This window comes from Chelonoidis abingdonii, chromosome 3, assembly GCF_003597395.2.
Source record: "Chelonoidis abingdonii isolate Lonesome George chromosome 3, CheloAbing_2.0, whole genome shotgun sequence".
In the NCBI taxonomy this organism is placed as follows: Eukaryota; Metazoa; Chordata; order Testudines; family Testudinidae; genus Chelonoidis; species Chelonoidis abingdonii.
The window spans coordinates 78,487,840-78,507,654 of NC_133771.1; the positions used below are offsets into that span (position 1 = coordinate 78,487,840).

At 41.7% G+C, this 19,815-nt stretch overlaps 1 protein-coding gene across 2 annotated transcripts in view; it reads right to left on the reverse strand.

Annotated features, from left to right (window-relative positions):
- Nucleotides 1–570: 570 nt before the first annotated feature.
- The window catches only part of FAXC (failed axon connections homolog, metaxin like GST domain containing), a 40,930-nt gene continuing 21,685 nt past the window's right edge, over nucleotides 571–19,815 (reverse strand). For both annotated transcript variants that reach the window (XM_032780137.2, XM_032780138.2), the window contains exons 4-6: nucleotides 17,787–18,004; nucleotides 3,477–3,593; nucleotides 571–1,819 (exon numbers count right to left, since the gene is read on the reverse strand). In XM_032780137.2, the coding sequence (XP_032636028.1) occupies nucleotides 1,530–1,819; nucleotides 3,477–3,593; nucleotides 17,787–18,004 (625 nt within the window). In that variant the 3' untranslated portion in view covers nucleotides 571–1,529. The remainder of the gene's footprint in view (nucleotides 1,820–3,476; nucleotides 3,594–17,786; nucleotides 18,005–19,815) is intronic.

Genomic DNA, 19,815 nt, shown 5'->3' on the forward strand with positions numbered 1-19,815 from the left:
TTCTCTGCCTGAAATCAGTGTGAGAATCCAGTCTGGCATGGGGAAATCTACACAGGCTACAGAACTGGCATAGCTATACTATGCCACCCACTGTACTACCCACTCTCAGCCACCTGGTTATAGATAGCGCGTCAGGTGCCCTAGACCCAATGCAGATGACCTACTTAGCTTTCCCATGTTGAGTTCTCCTCTGGCACTTCTGAGGATCTGGTATCTTGAATTTACATAGTGTCTTATACCCTGCAGCACTCCAAAGTGCTTCGCAAACTTTGCCAACTGATACACAAAAACTACAAAGCAGGGATCAGCAACCTTTGGCATGTGGCCTGCTAGGGTAAGCACCCTGGCAGGCCAGGCCAGTTTGTTTACCTGCCATGTCTGCAGGTTCAGCCGATCAGGGCTACTACTGGCTTCAGTTCACCGCTCCAGGCCAATGGGGACTGCGGGAAGCAGTGCAGGCCTAGGGATGTGCTGGCCGCCACTTCCCGCAGCCACCATTGGCCTGGAGCTGTGAACTGTGGCCAGTGGGAGCCACTATCGGCAAAACTTGTGGATGCGGCAGGTAAACAAACCAGCCCAGTCTGCCAGGGTGCTTACCCGGGAGGGCTGCATGCCAAAGGTTGCCAATCCCTGCTATAGAGACTGAAGTGTCCAGCACTGCAATGCAGTTGACTCTGGGGAGGTGCACTCTAGGTGTTTAACTCAGTAGTATCTAGCAAGGCTAAACAACAGTTCGCAGTGGAAAGAACACTTGACATAATCGAAACTGTAAGGGGAATTTGGATGGACAGAGTATATATACCTGAGAGGGGGGTTAGCCAAGACTCCTAAGGGGATTGTTAGGTAATAATTTAAAATACTTTGAAGTCTCCCTTTCAACTAAAAAAAAGTTATAAAACTGAAAGATTTCAAGCTATTGTACAGAATAGGAACTATAAAATGTTGCTTTTTGCATGAGCACATTTTCTTCTTGCCTTTATTGATGGACAATCTGTGAAAGCACTGGAGACCAAACCCCTACTCCTCTTCTATACACACACACGTGTAACTTACACACCCAGAGTGCAAGAAGCTGTTGAGTAAAGTTGCCCTGGCATCCTGTTGCATTAATACAGTGCAATCACTGCTTACCAAGGAGGGAGAGGGGAATTCCAATAAACCCTTTTCCCTTTCTGTCAACCCCCGCCGTGAAGATGAGAAGTTCAACACAAAGCAGCTCTCGTGACCTCTCTGCTCTATCTGTGGTAGGTTTACTCACATTATTTTGGAATCTGTTTTCAGTGGGAGCAATATGTAGGCCTAAGATCCTTCTACCCTATGGATCTCTTGTTTGCCTATTTTTGTTCTAATTGTTTAACCTAGGCTCCATCTGAATGGATTTACAAAATGAAATAAGGGTGAAATAGTCCAGGTAGCATGTGAAATGTGTCAAGCACAATGATCTCTTCCACACTGGCATGAATGTGGGAAAGTTGGACTGGTCCCAAGAAGTGGCATTTCTGACACAAACGGAGAAGTGCTTGGATACATCACTTGCATTGTGCGTGATCTGTATAGTCATCCAAGTCCATATCAGAATCAAAGAGAGAGTGTCCAGTATAATCCGTGTCAGGGGTTTGGGAAATACTGTTCTCTGTCCCCTCCTCATCAAATGTTTCTGTCCTTGAATAAAAGCTGAAGTCCTGCAATGGGGTGTGAGTCTTGCTAGCTTCACTACTTTCCTCAGATTCATACAACGTGTTATCGTCGTCCTGGTGCCACTCTGGCCAGAATTTCCTCCTTATTCTTTCACAGTACATAGCAAGGTTAATCAGTTCACCTGCAACATAGTAAAATAAGCCAGTGTAAATACTCCTAGTCATTAATCCTGTGATCATGTTCACTGCAAAGAAAATTCACAGGAGCTGTCTTAAAAGAAATCTTCCTGGCTTGTTTCCAGGGAGACATTAGAGATCTCTTTCTAAAAGGCTAAGATACGATCAAACATAGTAACGGTACCGTTTACAAGTTCAGTCAAATGAAAAATGCAAATGGTTGTGACTCGATTGACGTACCTGTGGTAAGCAGGGTCAAAATGAAAGGATTATGCATGAGTGTAGCTATAAAGTTAAGCAATTAGAATTAATCTTCATGAATGTGGCTCACAGGAAAAAGATTACTTATTTTATAAATCTGTCACAATAAAATTGTTATGCATTTTGTACAAACCTGGCATCCAAAGACAGAATTTGGCCATTCATATTCTATGTATTTATTAAAAGAATGGTGTGCAATTGAAGGCATATTTTGGGTTTGGACCACAAGATGCTAGTACTGTTTGGAAGATAAATTTGGCGTTTGACACACCGAATTTTTACATGGTCACTGTAGCACAACTTTAGGTATTGTACACATTAGGGATGGAAGGATGGAATGAAAGTATTTTTCTTATATATTTTTGAAGATATTATAGAAACCTCAGTGAAGGACAAAACACAACAGTACATCCAGGAAAAACACTTGTTGTGTGCAGTATTTCATAACATGAGCAGCTACCTGCTTAGGGGGAGCCAGACTGGAGAGTATTGTAAGGGATGAGAGTGTCCATCTGATTATTTTGGTAGGGCAGCTGGGTTTTAATCAATATAAGGCTAGTTCTTGAAATTCATAGGTCCTCTAAGATTTTGCCTGAGATCCTTCAGAGATCAAAGTCACAGAAGAGAAGCATATAATAGCAACAACAATAATACCTAGCTCTTATATACAGTGTTTTTCATCAATAGATCTCAAAACTCTTTACAAATGTGTTTAAAATTCCAAATTTGATTCTGTTCCTCCAAATTTATTATCATATTTAGCCCCTACATAGGACCAGATTCTATCCTTCTTCTACTAAAACTATTTCATGCCACGCCCCCCTTATATTCTATCACCCTTTTTTTAATGTGCAGTTTTGCTCTGAAAATTTATGTTAAATGGCTCGGGGATGGGGGAGCCTTCAAATTTATCATGTGTCTATGACTCCAGATCAAACGTGCTCAGTTTACCAATGAAAGGTGGGATCCAAAAGTCAAGATGGGCTCCTTCTTCTTCCTGGATCTGCAGTAGTGATTAAGGTTCTGATTTCACTGAGACTACTTGCAGAATATGATACTACTCAGTGTAAGCAAGACAGGCAGCATCGAGCCCATAGTGATTTCATTGTCAAACACTTTGCTATAGTATGTAAGCTACCAAGTACAGCAATAGGAGCAACTAATGTGAAGAATTTCATGGGAGAAAATGAAGGCACCTTTGGATAGAAAAACAATATTACGAGTACATCAAAAGACAGGACACTCTAGCTGAACTTCTAGGTTCATTGTGTCTTTAAATGTCATGTGATCCTGACAGTGTTCTCCTGCATATTATAATGAGATCTCCCTGAAAGCCTGCCCTAGGCCTACAAGCAGAGAATGCTACCACAAGAAATGTCCAAATCTCTAGGATTGTCTTACCTTTGATTAGTCTCTCAGGTCTAGTCCCTGGTAATGTCCACATTGCTTGAGCCAGGTGCCCAAAGACAGTGGCATCGAGAGTGGAAAGCTTTGGTCCCATGATGTACTTCTTGTCACCTGTAAACGGTAAAATGATGAATAGTTATGGACCTGCAGGTACCTCCCCTAACTATAAATAAGGATTGCATTTTTAACATGTGTCTTACTGAAACAATTTGACTGGCAGCCTGTATGCTCCCCAAAAATATCCGGTTCTCTATTCTTTAGTAACTGCATGTGGGCCAAATTTTGGCTTGGGCACAGAAAAGGTTCCCAGGAATGGACTCCATTACTGCTATGTAATCCTGTGCAAGTCAGTTGGCTAATTGATGTATAGTGTTACAGAACCACCAGGCCGTCTGCTCCCCTTCTTTCTGCCATCCCCTATGCACTAAGTAGCAGAATCCACCATGGCATGCAGAGAATACACACTGAGTCAGTTTTGCTGCATTCAGGGCCTTCAATGCTATCAGTAGTGGTGGAATGTGTGATTTCCTCCTGTTAGGAAAAAATCAAAGCTGATCCATGATTAACATCTTTGCTGAAAGGATGCCCATGGCAGCCCATGGGTATTCTGCACTAGTCTTTTACCAGTGGAGATCTGGTTTCAGGTCCTTCCTCAGATTACAAGTGAAAATGAGAGTGGGTGACTTCAACCGAGCACTTACTTAATATTTGTCCAAATCCAAACCATCACCCCATTGGGTGCGATTGGCAACTACTGCTCAAAAGAGGCCTAGTGCTGGAATAGTTAAGTGTGTTGCAGTTCCAGGCTACTGCATGCCCCTGGATTGGTGAGGAAGTTTGCAAAATGCCTATTCACACTATGCTTGGCTCTAGCCAGTACTGTTAGATCTCACAAACACCTACCCATTTCAGCCACAAGTTTTACAGCAATTTAAACTGCTTGTGAAAGGTACCAGAATGACAGTCCTGGAGTTCGAATTCTTCTGCTTATCCACAGACCAGGCACAACATGGGAAGGCAGGGCTGGCTTTAGGCCAATTCCACCAATTCCCCCGAATTGGGCCCTGCGCCTAAGAGGGCCCTGCACCCAGTGACAATCCCTTCCCTGGCTAGAGGTGCCTTTTTAATTTTTACTCACCTAGCAGTGCTTCGGGTCTCCAGCGGCACTTCGGTGGCTGGTCCTTCGCCTGGTCTGGGTCTTCAGCAGCACTTCAGTGGCGGGTCCTTCGCTGCCGCCAAAGACCTGGAGCGAGTGAAGGACTCACCACCGAAGTGCCGCCGAAGACTCAGAGCACCGCCTGGTGAATACAAGCCCCACGTGTTTTTCTACAGGTATTTTTTGTTGTTGTTTTGGTTTGGTTTTTTTTTAGTCATCCCTGCCGGGGCCCCGTCAAAACTGTTCGAATTGGGCCCCGCACTTCCTAAAGCGGGCCCTGTGGAAAGGAGCAGCGGAAGCTTCCCTACACTGTCCCAGAAATGCCCTACAATCTGGATTTCAAATCCAGGGGGATTAATAGGTTATTTTATTCTCAGTCCCACTCAGTCACTTGGTCCTTCTGCTGAAATTGCCAACGATGGTGCAACAGTATGATGGGGACACTAGTTCATTAGAAATGAAACTGAGATCAGTAAGTCATTTCAGCCAAGCCACTAAAGAGCAGTTCTATCTGGACTGCTGGGGAGGTGCTATAGTGCTCTGCTCCCTTCCCCAGGCTGTACCTAACTAGCAGGAGCTAGCCCTAAGTAATGGCATTTTGTCATACATTTTCTATGGAACTGAAATGGCAGTCACATGTAAAAGTCACATTCCTTGGACTGTAAGGTCTGCAGGGCAAAACTGTCTTTTTTGTTCAGTTTGTACAGCGCCTAGCACAAAAGATCCTGGTCTACGACTGGGGCTCCTAGGTGCTACTACGATACAAATAAATAATTATAATCATAACACAGTAAGGTATGAAAGAAGATTCTTTTGAAAAAAATTCAGAATCATCATCAGGAAAGGTGTATCCAATACTGTATGTATCTGAATCATCCAAATCTATTCATCCCACTTCTCAAGGATAGTCTTCCTCGGTTTGGTTTACATTGCTCTGGTTTGTTGGGGTTACTAGCTTTAGGTGTATTAAACCACTTTAAGCAAAGCTGTACACTCTACTACTCAAGCGTCCTACCGTAGCAATACAGCTTTGTGAATAACAGAGAATGACAACTTCCTCTAAGAAGTCAAAGAGAATATTAAAATTGAACACTTTTTCCTTATAAAAGGGCCAGTTACTACATAAGCCCATTGTCTAAATAGAACATTCAGGTAAACAATCCCTCTTGGCAGCAGGAAATACGGCAAATGTCTTTGTGGTAGTTACATTGTGTCTAGTCTTGAACCATCTTGTACAAATCTCAAAAGTTGTTCCCAACACCACAGTTACACACTTTGAGCTAAAATCCCATTTTACCTGCCAACACCAGGAACTGAACACAATTTAATTTTGCTTCACACTCAAGTCCAGAACAGTGTTATGCTGGGAAGTAATGCTGCATTTCAGGGTGGATTTTAAAAAATAATAATAAAATTTTAAAAATCAGAATTTATTAATTTAAATTGAGTATTTTCATTTAAACATATTTTTATTTTAAAAAATAAATCTATGTGAAATTATGACAGCCTCGCTTAAGGTCTAAGCTTACCATAATGTATTAAAATCATTTAAATTAAATAAAAAATAATATTAAGCCAATGATGTTTGCTGCTGAAGTTTTAAAGAAAGTCATACCAGTGAATTAGTGAAAGTCATTAGCTAAGCACCCCAGCAGCAAGTGTTGCTGAAGTGCTAATCCAACTTTTTACAACAGTAGCCTCTTCTGCAGGTGCAGAGTGAATATTTTCTTCATTTCAACTTATTCAGATAGTTCAGTTCAATGACAAGTTCATTCAAATGCTAGAAAACAACAGGGAGTTGAAAAATCAGGAAAGCTTGTTTTCTTCTTCCAATCTATGAATAAAAACTAGATGTGAGAGGATGAGATCTACTAATTCTAAGGCTTTGTCTATACAACAGACCATACAGTGGTAGAGCTGTACCGCTTCAGCTGCGTTGCTGTAAGGTCTCCCATGTAGCTGCTCTATTCTGTCGGGAGCGAGCTCTCCCATCGGCATAATTAAACCACCCCTAAAAAGTGGTGGTAGCTATGTTGGCGGGAGAGCGTCTCCTGAAAACACAGTGCTGTCCACACCGGTGCTTTCATTGGTGAAACTTTTGTCGGTCAGGGTATGTTTTTTCACGTCCCTGACTGACAAAAGTTTTACTGACAATAGTGCTAGTGTAGACAAAGCCTGAAACCTGGAAGGACATTGTGACAAGAAACAATCAGTTCAATTCACTAACTATATATAATGCTTGCTTTGCTTTGTTTACTACATCAGTTAGTTTTAAATGCAAAACATATTGTAATAAACTTAAATAAGTACCTAAGAAAAACAAGTAACATAAAAACTATTAAATGTTGGTTTTGCACATTATTAATTTAATTCAAATTTCTGTCCAAATGCAGCTTGACACAAGTCATGAGTAAAAATTTCATCATTATCCCGTAAATAAGAAATGCACCATTCACTATTCTCTAACACGATAAGATGCAAAAATTAAGAATCTGAATAAATGTGTGTTAAGCTATATAATTTATTAAATAAATATGTACGGATATAGTGCTTCCTCATGGTTAACAAAAGAGAGTACCAAATTTAGTCTAAAGGCTATCTCTAGTTGCAAATCAACATGTTTTAATGTTTATAGATCAAAGAGAATAACCTTTCTTTAGGAAAATAACAAAAGTACAAATGCAAAACAAGGTGAGTTAAATCAAGGTTTCCTGGTTTCTGGCTTAAATCATCCTTATATCACTTGGATTTAAATCAGTCCACCTTGCTGTATGTAGATGTTGGTACAGCCAGGGAAGGTAGTGACTATTATATTCACCTACTCTCCTGCCAATGGCCTCATCTCACACCTGCAGCACTCCTCGCTGGGAGCGGGCAGACAGAAAATCTCAGCAGATCTCTTCAGACCGTTAAAGCATAATACCAGACATGTGAGAAGAGAAATGGGGTTCCCAACCTCATTCTTCTGAAATTTTGTTCTCAGATCCCTAAAAACAAATGCAGACAAGACTGTAACTAGGACTACATGCCTTAGGAAGGGATTAAAAGGAAATAAAAACACCCTCTGACACTTCTGCATGGGTTACTTGGACTCTGGATTCAGGTGTAAGCAGGGACTCCCAACATGCCATCGTTACAGCAGAGCCATAAGGCAAGTCATCACTGAGGCTACATCTACACTACAAGCTCGGGGGCAATTCACAGTTCACATACACATACTCAGGCTAGGTCACTGAGACTGTGTAGCCACAGCAGCACAAGCTGCTGCATCACAGCATAGCCATGCCAAATACAAATCCACCTGAACCCCATGAGTACATATTGGCACAGCTGAGTCATGCCAGCATAGCCCAAGCTATCATAGCTACACTACAATTTATACTCATGCTAGCATTCATCAGGCTAGCACAGGGATTGGCAACCTTTGGCACGCAGCCTGCCAGGGAAAGCACTCTGGTGGGCCGGGCCGGTTTGTTAACCTGTAGCATCCGCAGGTTCGGCCGATCACAGCTTCCACATCCCTCGGCCTGCACCGCTTCCCGCAGTCCCCATTGGCCTGGAGCGGCAAACCGTGGCCAGTGGGAGCCACAATCGGCCGAACCTGCAGACACGGCAGGTACAAACTGGCCCGACCCACCATGGTGCTTACCGCGGGCCAAAGGTTGCCAATCCCTGATCTAGCCCCAAGAGATGTTAAGAAACCTGATTCTTGACTATCAGAATTTCCCTGAGAACTTCTCCTTTAAGATTTTATATAATTAAAAAGAAGAGAAACAGAATTCTCCACAGGGATTAGGACAAGTGCAATAAAAGGACAAACCACCCTGCCCCACAAAGATAATTTAAACTGCATCTCTCAGAGTGCTCACCTCCCACAACCGCCAGTGCACTTACTTCACTGTTGCCCCATAAGCATGAAATGCGCTCCCTGTGCTGACTCAGAGCCAGTGCCCTCAAGTCCCTACTCAGAATCCACCTCGGCCATGATGCCTGTGGTATACTGCTAGCTGAGAACAGCTGGGTGGCCAGTTAACAGATTCATTAAAATCTCTTGCTCATTTGCAACTGTAAAAGAAATCACAGAAATCTACTAAAGTCCCTGTGTGGATACCACCATTGATCCCTCTATGCTTCAGTTCCCCATCTGTAAAATGGAACTAATATTATTTCCTTTTTTTTCCCAGCGTTTTCTGAGGATACATTCATTAAAGATCAGTGCTAAGATAGTTTGATAATGTGGGCCATTTAAATACCTAAGATATATAGACGATACAGCAGATCACAAACTATACCATCTTTCTGATAAAAGTTGCATCTCTGGCAGTAATCTGTGTGGAAGGGCTTTCTGAAAACTGCAGAAAAAAATTCTAGTAAGAAAAATTGACTAAAAAGCTCCTAGCCCACATCTTAATGTGGTATAAATTGATCTCTCTCTGTTGATTTACAACCATTGACGATCTAGTCCTTGGTGTCCAAAGTTAAGCAAGCATGAACTGTAATGTTTACTAATCTGCTGTTTTGCCAGGCCTTCTGGGATATTTTCAGTACAAAAGGGGCTATATAAAATTCGACTTTGACCCTATTCTATGCATGCACTTACTGACACCACACACATGTTGAAGTCTGCTTCAGAACTTTGCAATATTACGCTACCACCAGGTGAGGAGTAAAGCTCAGCTTCAAACCAAGCAAGGTAAATATTTCCACCCCTTCCACACAGAGAGACTGGGCAGCAGCCAAGTTATTCCTTTATGGAAACTATTTTTGGAGCTAAAAATAAATATTGTTGCTCCAGTGCATATTTGTCATGCTGCAAAAGGGGCTCCAAAGTAATCTGATCTGTAACCATCTCAAAATCAACTCAAGATAAGCAGCCACTTTGCATTAGGATTTAGGCAGCACTTTAATCCTCCTACTGTTGCCCTGAGTTTTTCTAATTAAGAACCAAGAACCAATTGCCCACTCCTGTGGGAAAACTCATGGAAGGGAGAAGATAGGTGGGGAACCCGATAGAGCTTTTTATTGAATTGTAAGGGTCAGGGCAATTGCACCTCTATGGAACATGCTATAGCTTTAGACTCAGGGGCGAAAGTAACTTAAGGGACTTACCGGTACGCAGGGCTGGGCTCCTGAGCAGGAGTGTGGGGCCTCAACCGGAAGGGGTGAGGCCTTTAAATCCCCGGTCCCTTTAAACAGTGATTTAAAGGGCCCGAGGCTCCGGTTGCAGTAGCTGGGAGCCCCGGACCCTTTAAATCACTGCTGGAGCCCCATGGTAGCGGTAGCTGAGGCAGCAGCCGGGAGCCCCAGGCCCTTTAAATCTCTGCTGGAGCCCTGGGGCTCCTGGCCGCCGCATCTACTGCAGGGCTCCGGCAGCAGGGCTCTGGTGGCAATTTAAAGGGCCAGGAGCTCTGGCCACTGTCCAGAGGTCAGGGTCCTTTTAAATTGCCAGCCCAGGGAAGCTGCCCCCTGCTGGTACAGTCAGCTGTATGCTGGCTCTTGCCAGTACCCTGTAACAGACCGAACTAGCTTACTTTCACCTCTGGTTAGACTGCAAACCTCATGGATACCCCTCACCGCAGGGAATCAGCAGGAGGCCAGGACCCTTTGCACTGCGGCCTTATGATTTCACAGGAGCTCTGGATCTTGAGAACTGTCTCCCCACCCTGCCCCCCACACACAGTCCCTAGCAACAACTGCCCCTTAAAGGAGGATCTCCATTACAAAGTGGACCAACAGAATGTAAATGTCTCTTCCATGTGGGACAGTACACCAAGAACCTTTTTCGAAGTCTGGGGGTGGATGCTGCTGGGGAGACAGCTGAGCCTCCCTTCACATAGGACGATTATAAGCCACAATGTAGGGGGTCTCCTCTGTGTAGAGATGCAGACACAATCAGCATCCAAGACTGGATTTTCCAAAGGAGCCTAAGGGAGTTAGGTACCCAACAGCTGTCACTGAATTTCCTAGGATCTGGACATCTAACTCCAATATACACCTTTAAAAATCCCAGCCTAGGTGATTATGTCAAGATATCCACACACTAAGGAGAACACTTGCAGCAGTGCTATTTATCTGTCTAGGCGCCTATATGGCTCCCACTGCTGTAGTGCCTGAATGACACTTGTATCAGCTGAAAAAAATTAAGCCTAGATAGGGTTTGTCAATCATAGGGAGAATCGTTTTGTAAAGACAAAGGACCAGATTCTGACACCCTATCGTTGATCAGGGCCACAAAAAACTGCATTAAAATTAGTGGGAATAACACCTGGGGAGCAAGACAAATGGGAGGGCCAAAATTTGACCCAGTGATATTAGACCATTCCGAAAAAGTATTTTATGTTGCTCTTTAACTACTATGTAAATTTCTGTGTTTCTCTGTGTGACACTGTATGGAATATGGGAGACACTTTATGATACTGTTGATACCAATATTATAAAAGTGCAATGAATCTTACCAGATACACCATGTAAGGTATCCCTAGAAAAGTTACAATTCACTAAATATGATAATCTTGTTTATATGTTTGTATCACCTTTGTATTGTGAGTTATAGATATGTAGGGTATATCTGTGTTTCTGGGTGACACCCCTAGACAGATTGGCATCAGCACTACCTAGCTTGTTCGATGGCCCATCAGCTGTACAATGAACCCATTGAACGGCCAGGGACAACACCTTATAAGTCAGCAAGGCATGTGGTATGCATGTGAGCAGAGAACCCTAAGGCTTTTCCATGCCATGTGCTGTGAAACTTGTGTTTGGGACACAGGAGGTACAAGCCACATGGTAAAAGGAATAAAGGGCAGCTGCATCATCTCCATTTTGTCTTCATTCCTGCTTCTTACCTCTGGAGTAACTTTGCAACAAACTGAAGCTCTGAACAAAGGACAGACAGACCCATTCAAGCTGTGGATGTATTCCAGAGGGACTTTCAAGCCAGCAAACTCACCAATACTGCTCTGTATATATCTGAGTGCTTTATCATTTAACAACTCCCTTCTTGTTCTCTTTTTTCTTTATATTAAACCTTTAGTTTGAGACACACACAACTGGTTGGCAGTGTGGTATTTTGGATAAGATCCAAACTAATACTGACCTGATAACGTGGCTGGCTCTTTGGAGTCGGAAGAACATTGTGTATAGTGAGCAGAGTTTTTAAATAATTTCTCACTGTACTGGACCTATGTGCTGACTGGGAGCCAGAGAACTGGAATGCAATAAAGGAGGCTGTGTAATTTTTCTTTCTTTCTTTGCTTCTTGATAACCAGTGTAGGGGATCAGAGGTACAGTTTGTGACTTGTTGGTGAGTTTAACTTCAGTGTTAACCACCAGTTTGGGGAATATCTGCTCTCCCTTTTGCAGCCTACTCTGACTTTGGCATTTTCAGTGAGGGCTGCCATAGGCACCCTGGGTCACACTCTGTTCATTATTAAGAATACAAATTTCATGCAGATCGCCAGTGTCCTAAAAACATTCAGTGTGTTCTGCTATCATGCTGTTATACTGACAATTTAACAAAACAAACCAAAAAAAGGTGATCAACCAGTTTTAGGAGAGAAGATTAGATCACAAATAGAGTTTTCTGACTGGCTACCAAGATGTCATCATAATGTTAAGCTCTGATTGTTTTTTATTTATAAATTCATTTTGCCTCATTTTTATTTATAAATGAACATTTACAACAAGATATTTGACACTGCACTTCCAAGGATTATTGTGCTTCTCAAGCAGCTATTCACATGCGCTTCTGACTGATGTCTTACTTATTACATTACCCAAGATCTGCAATAATAAGCTAGGAGAAGTATCTGTAAAGTCTTATTGCTTGATTATGGGTCTGATTTCAAACTATATAAACTAGGAAATAAGGACTAGCACTTAATTCAGCACACTGTACCTAGGCATATTATAAAATGTATCATTTTCAGATATATGACAAGACAATGTGGAAAGTAAAGCCATTCCATTGCAGAGAATGACCCAACAGCATTTTGAAATGGGGGGAAGTGGAGGGAGACACTGCTTTATTTTATACCACAAAACTGCTAAACAAATTAAAGCCATTTTAGGAAAAATAAATGAATCCTAGCAACTAGTTCACAAACAAAGAGCCCAGTGATACTCACCCAAGTCCTCGGCTAGCCATCAAACCATCTTTCCTCTACTTACGAATAATGAATTCATTCCCAGAAAGTTGGGATGAGTTTACAACTGATTAGCTACCCAACAAGGGCTAAATTCAAAATGTATAGTTCAACCAATTCTAATTTGCTTATTCATTTAATTTACATGTGGCCTGATTTGCAGCTGTCTTCAATATCAGCTGCTGGAGCTGTGAATCTCTGCAAATAAGGCCAGATGTATCTTTATTTACATAGTGTTCCAGCTGTTGGAAGGAATGCAGAATATTGTAGGAGATCCCTATTGATCTCTTGATTTTCCAATTAGTGGCAGTTCCACAGATGTAGTGAACGCACATTTGCTAAGATCTCCTCTAAACACACTCTTTGAAAAGAAGTAATATTGCCACCACTGCACCCCGAGAAGCACAGTTTGGAAGATATGTGGTGGAGGTCTCACATAGCTAGTAGGAAAAATTGTAGATGATAATTTTTCTAACACCAAAAGTATTGCATCCAACATAAGATAACTATTTTGGACTTCTTTATGATAAATTAATCACTGGACTGGAAGTTTGCGGTTGCCTGGGAACCAGTGATGATGGCCTGATTGCATTCAATATGGGCAAACAGAAGACAGTTTCAACCAGAAATACACACACTCATGATGCTTCAAAAGGAAAATTTGGGCAAAAATGACTGGGAGAACAAATTTAGACAGAAATGTGAATGATAATTGGGAACTCTTTAAGACAAGTTTATCAAATGGTCAAAAAGCCATATTTCCAAAATCAAGAAAGAGGAAAAGTTTGACTACAAGCCCATCCTGGGCATCAGTGGCAAAGTGAGGGCTGCAATTAGAAATTTAAAAAAAAAGCAAAATATAACAAATGGGGAAAAGAGAAGAAAGATATCATCAATATGAATCAGAAGTTATAGGGTACTGAACGATGATAAGGGAAGCTAAAGACAACAGGGAAAATCCAGGGCTGGCAGGACAAAGGACAATAAAAGGGAGTTTAAGTATGTTAAGAACAAAAGAAATCCTAATAATGGTACAGATCCATTGCTATATGGAAAGGGTAAGATTGTTAATAATGACACATAAAAGGCAGAAGTGTTCAATAAATATTTTTGTTCTATATTTGGAAAGAAGGATGATGATATACTAATGACAATGATGAAGAACCTTCCAGGCCATTATCAGCTAAGGAGTAGAGCTGGTCAGCACAATTCTAGCAAAACAATCCCTCCTCAGAATCTGCATATGCAACAAAATTGGAACTTTTCTAGAGACAGTCTAATTTTGCCAAAGTTCTGATGGAACTCAGCCAGGAATGAAACCAAATTTCTCAATCAATCAGAATTAAACCAAATTTCAAAATATTGAAATCCTCTTCAAAACAGAATTCCCTTTTTCCACACATCTCTAGTGAAGAGGATTTTAGACAACCTCTACTAGGGATAAAAGTTTTAAAATTAGCAGGCCCTAGATAACCATGCACCCAAGTGTCCTAAAAGAGATAGCTGAGAAGATCTCTAGACCAATGATGTTAATTTTTAATAAATATTGGAATACCAGGAAAATTCCATAAGATTGGAATGTGCCAATATTCAAAAAAGACAAACAGGATGATCCAGGTAACCAGATGCCAGACAGCCTAACATAAATCCCAGGAAAAACAATAGAAATCTGATATAGGATTCAATTGAAAGAGAATTAAAATATATGAATATAATTAATGCTAGTCAACAGGGTTTATGAAAAATAGCCCTGATTTCATTCTTTGATGAGATTGCAAGTTTGGTTGCTAAAGATAACTGCAATAAAGTTATCTAATATAGTTGCATGCTTATATCAATATAGATATATAGATATAGTAACAGTTATATAAAATTAGTTTAAACTACTTTAAGACATTGAGCTTAGTACTACTTGACATTCTGATTTAAAAATAGCATTATGTAATATCAAGAAAACAAAAGTTAAGCAGATTAAGAACTAGTTAACTGGCAGATCTCACAAAGTAGTCATCAAAGGGAAATAACTAATAAAGAGGGGTATCTCCAGCGGGGTTCTTCAGGAACTGGGATTAAGTCCAGTGCTATTCAACATTTTAATCAATGACCTGGAAGTAAATATCAAATCACTATTGATAAAATCTGTAGATTACAAAGATTGGAGGAGTAGTAATAATGATGAAGACAGGGCAGTCATGCAGAGTGACATGGATCACTTGGGCCCATTCGAACAAAATACACTTTAATACAGACAAATGAAAAGTTGCAGATCTAGGTACTACAGTGACCACCTGTACTGCATTAGGCAGGACAGTCCTGAAATGCAGGGTTCAAGTCCCGGTCCCAGGCTGAATGACTCCAGGACACTGTTTGTCCTGGATTCCCTGTGGTGCTGCTTCATGGCTGCCCAAAGCTCAGGAGCAGTGCCAGCCTCTTCCTGGAGGAGAAGCTGAGGTGGGCCTTAGCCCCCCATCGCCTTGAGGCCCTACTAGGCACAAAGAATCATCATAGCCCAGGGCAGGTGAAGGGTCCAGTGCTTCCCACAACGGTCTGGGCTTCCTGGGCTGCTCTTACCACAGCCCAGCTCAGGGTTCTGGCCTGGCCAGGGGGCAAGGCCTCAGGGGAAAGAGAAGAAGCAGAAGGTGAGGCCTCAGGGAAGAGGAGGAGCAGGGGGTGGGGCATCAGGGATGAGGAGGAACAGGGGTGTGGCCACAAAGGGGGTGAGATTCTTGCATGTGTCCTGCTTCTGCCTTTTGAAAAGGTGGTCACCCTCCTGGGTACAAGGAATGCAGGCCATACCTACAGAATGAGGACTGTATCCTGAAAGCAGAGTATCTGAAAAGGATTTATGAGTTAGAATAGCTGGTGTGCTGAAACCTCAGCCTACTATGCCAGCCAATACTCTCTCTGTTTCCTTGTATTTCCTTGCTGGTCAGTCTGTATCCATCTGTTGTTTCTTGTCTTATTCTTAGATTATAAACTTTTGGGGCAAGAACCATCTTTGTTCTCTGTTTGTACAGCGCCTAACACAATAGGGTCCTGTTCCATGACTGGGCCCCTAGACACTATGATCATTCAAATAAATAAAATAACAATAAATAGCATGCACTCCCAATGCGATGGTATGGCAAAAAGGGCTAATGTGATTCTTCCATGTACAAACAGGGGAGCAGTGAGTGGAAGTAGGGGCATTGGTGAGAATGGAATACTGTATACAATTCTATTTTTAAAAGAATGTTGTACAATTGTAGAGGATGCAGAAAAGAACCATAAAAATTATTTGAGGGCTACAGAAAATACCACTGAGAGATTTAAGAAGATCAAAAAGATTGAAAGGTGACTTGATTACACAGTTTAAGTCCCTTTACAGGGAGAAAATATCGTGTACTAAAGGGCTCATATCTAGTAGAGAAAGCCATCATGGGAACCAATGGCTGGAAACTGAAACGAGACAAATTCAAGTCAGAAATTAGGTAGCAATTTTTAACAGTGAGATGGATTGATCACTGGAACAAACTGAAAAGGGAAGTGGTGGATTCTTGATGTTTATAAATCAAAACTGGGTACATTTCTGGAAAAGATGCTTTAGTCACACACAAGTTATTGGGCTCACTACAGGGGAGAAATTTAGTAGCCTGCAATATACAGGTTAGATTAGATAACATAATGGTCTCTTCTGGACTTAAATTCTATGATTCATACTGTGAATCCCAGAGAAAGAATGATGTAGCTGAAGCTAGCAAAGAGCTGGAAAAGATGTTATGAAAAACAGGATCAAGAGTGGAAAAAGCATTGTTAACGAATAAAAGATGTGCATTTCATAAATTCCTTGTATATCAACATTGCTCCAATAGGATTTCATCCCACACAGCTAGGCATGAGCTAACTTGATTAAGTTTTACCCTATTAACTTTACAATACACGTATGAAACAGAGGAAAGATTAGAGGACAGCAAAAAAGGATAAGATTAAGGAACTAAAATTCTTCTTTTCTGCTACAGAGTATCACTCCTGCTATATCAAGCAGTCAACTGAATAGTATTCCTTAGGGGTTGGGGGTGGAGAAGGGAGCGCACATGAGTGGTGTAGACTAGATTTTTTGAAGGAGAAAACCAAAAAACTTTTAAGGTGGTCACTAATTTGGTTCAGTTTGGTCACTAGGCCTGATCTACACTTGGGGGGAGGTGGGGAATTGATCTAAGATATGCAACTTCAGCTACGAGAATAGTATAGCTGAAGTCGACGTATCTTGGATCGACTTAGATTGCCTACTTTGCATCCTCGTGGCGCGGGATCAACGGCCGCCACTCCCTCATCGACTCTACTTCCACTTCTCACCCTAGTGGAATTCCAGAGTCGACAGGGAGTGTATTCGGGGATCGATGTATCGTGTCTAGATGAGATGCGATACATCGATCCCCGATAGATCAATCACTACTCACCAATCCAGTGGCTAGTGTAGACATACCATAAAGGTCCACCTGCTGCAACAAACAAGTCCTACACCATCACTCTGACAGTACAAACCCATGTCTCACCAGCAGCTCAACCCCCAGTTTGTATGCCAACCGAATAACAGTTATAACTTGTTAGTAAACAGCTCGCTCAAAGACTGTTAATGTCAATCAAATTCTCAACTCATCAAAACAACTATAATACCTTCAAGTGATTTTCAAACACCAGCTTTACAAATATTTGCTGTTAAAAAGCCCTGGGCCAAGTTCTGCCCTCATACACACACACAAAGAATTCCCAGTGAAGATAAAAGGAGATGAGTGTATGCCTCTGGTGGCAGAATTTGGCAATATACATGTACAATGGCAGCAAGAAAAAAAGTGACATCCTAATCTTAACTAGGAAGACAGACATGGAATGATAGTGCCATGATAGGCTGTACATATAGTTTAGAAACAAAATGTAATGTTTAAACAGCCTGGCAGAGAGCATTACCAGTAAATCTAATCATGCAAAAAGTGACTGTGCAGAATATAATGGGTTGTACATTACCCAAGAGACCTGCTAGTGACCGCATGTCTTTCTCCATCAGCTTGTATATCTCTTCCTCCGAGAAGCGGCCGATGCCATGGCCGTACATTTCTCGTTTCACAATTCCTTTTGTTAGGTGGCACAGAATCCACTTCAGCAGGTCACTAAAGGGGCCACGGCATGAAAGCATCTTCTGGGTCTCATGAAGATTGTCCACCCACTGGCAATAAGCTAATGTCCTAGAATGTAGTGAAAACAAGTTACAACTGTGCAGCACATTGACCCCCCAACTCCTCTACAAAGCAGCCCGCAAAAGGGTTTGATGAAGAGCTTGCGTAAGTCTTGAGGCCCTGAGGATTATTGGCCTGATGGAAAGCTAGCTCTGTGGTAAAATATACATCTTGGTATGAATGTGGAATATCACCCAGAATCAGGGCCGCCGAGAGTGAGTTCGGGCCCTGGTGAAAAATTTTTTTCGAGTCCCCCACCAAGGGCAGACCAGCTAAACAGGCCCGACGAAGCCGGGGAAGCCAGGCCCCGGGCTCCCTTCCAGACCGCCAGGCCCTGGTAATTTGTACCGGCTTCCTCCCACCCGTCGGCCCTGCCCAGAATACTAAATGTTGGCCTTCATTCTGAAGCACTTGTTCACACTGCATAGCACTTAGTTATGCAAATAGTCCCACTGAGATTATTGAAATTCAGGGGAGTAAGTACTACTCAACAGAAATACGGGTTGCAGATCCGGGCCCTAGATTATCCCAGTAAAGTGTTGTGCAAACTGGATCTGGTGTTAATAAAAGACTGGTACACATTAGACAAACCTTTCCTACCTATCCATTCCCTTTGGCTTATGCTTTATTTTTACTTTGTCTAAGAAGTGACTGTGCACTGCTGAAGCCTGCCAAATGAATCATTTTGCTGCAGTATGATGATTCTTGTAATAGGTATTTGTTTCAGAGGCCTCCACTTTCCTCTGAAATGTATTATGGTTTATGGTTTAAACAGAAAAATAATTCATTTAAGAGATTTATGCTTTGTCAGGTTGGTTTTCTTTTGTATGTTATCCTCCTATGAAGTGAAGGTTTACCCTGAATGAGATATGTTTTCAAAGGGACTTTACTGTATTTCAATCTAAATGGTTGGTTGGTTGAATGGAAGATGTATTCTGTTAAAAGGAGTCTTTATTAAATTTGCTTTGCCAGTCAAAAATCTCCAGGTCTCACTTGAATTGCTGTTCTTTATTATTCTTCCAACAGGTTAAAGAGAAATTTCAATTTTTTGCTGAAGAAGCTTGTGAGAAAAGGAACAATTAATTTGGAAAGTGACAGTCTTAAGTAAATATTGAACAGTTCACCCTCTCCCATTGAAGGCAATAGGATTATTGTCACCAATTTCAGTGGGAGCATGGGCAGGTGGTTTAAAAAAGAGTTATCCATTGGAGGAGGAGGTGGGAAGAGCAGATGAAGCCTCGGGTGTCTGGGAAATGCAGGATGTTTATGACAATGTGTGCTGGGTATTCTGAGTAATTTCCAAACTGGAAAATATAAAATCAGCTTAAATATTTGTGTTCATGTTAGAAGCTGGTTGATGGAGGCACAACCACCTCGTACAGTTAGTTAGAAACGTTGAAATATCACATAGTGTAGAATACTGTCTGCAGGTTAACTGTTCCACTGTACTGGGATTTTCCAGCAAAAGCCACCAGAACCCAGTTTTTCCTGTTCTGAACATGACTTCAGTTTATCGTTAGTTCTAACCCTATGAGATTTCCTCATTGTACATACTAATCAACTAATACAAGAGAGAGAATGAGCAAAACCCTTTTAGGCACTCCTATACATTTTCTTTCATATCATCATAAATTTCTGCAACCTAGACAGAAGCAGAGTTCAATATTCCCCTGACACTACACTAAGGGTACGTCTACACTGCACGATTATTTCGAATTAGCTTAAACCGATATTACAAAACAGATCTAATAAAATCGGTTTAGCGCGTCCACAGTGGGATCCCGAAATCGATTGTTTGCGTCCATGGTCCAAAGCTACCA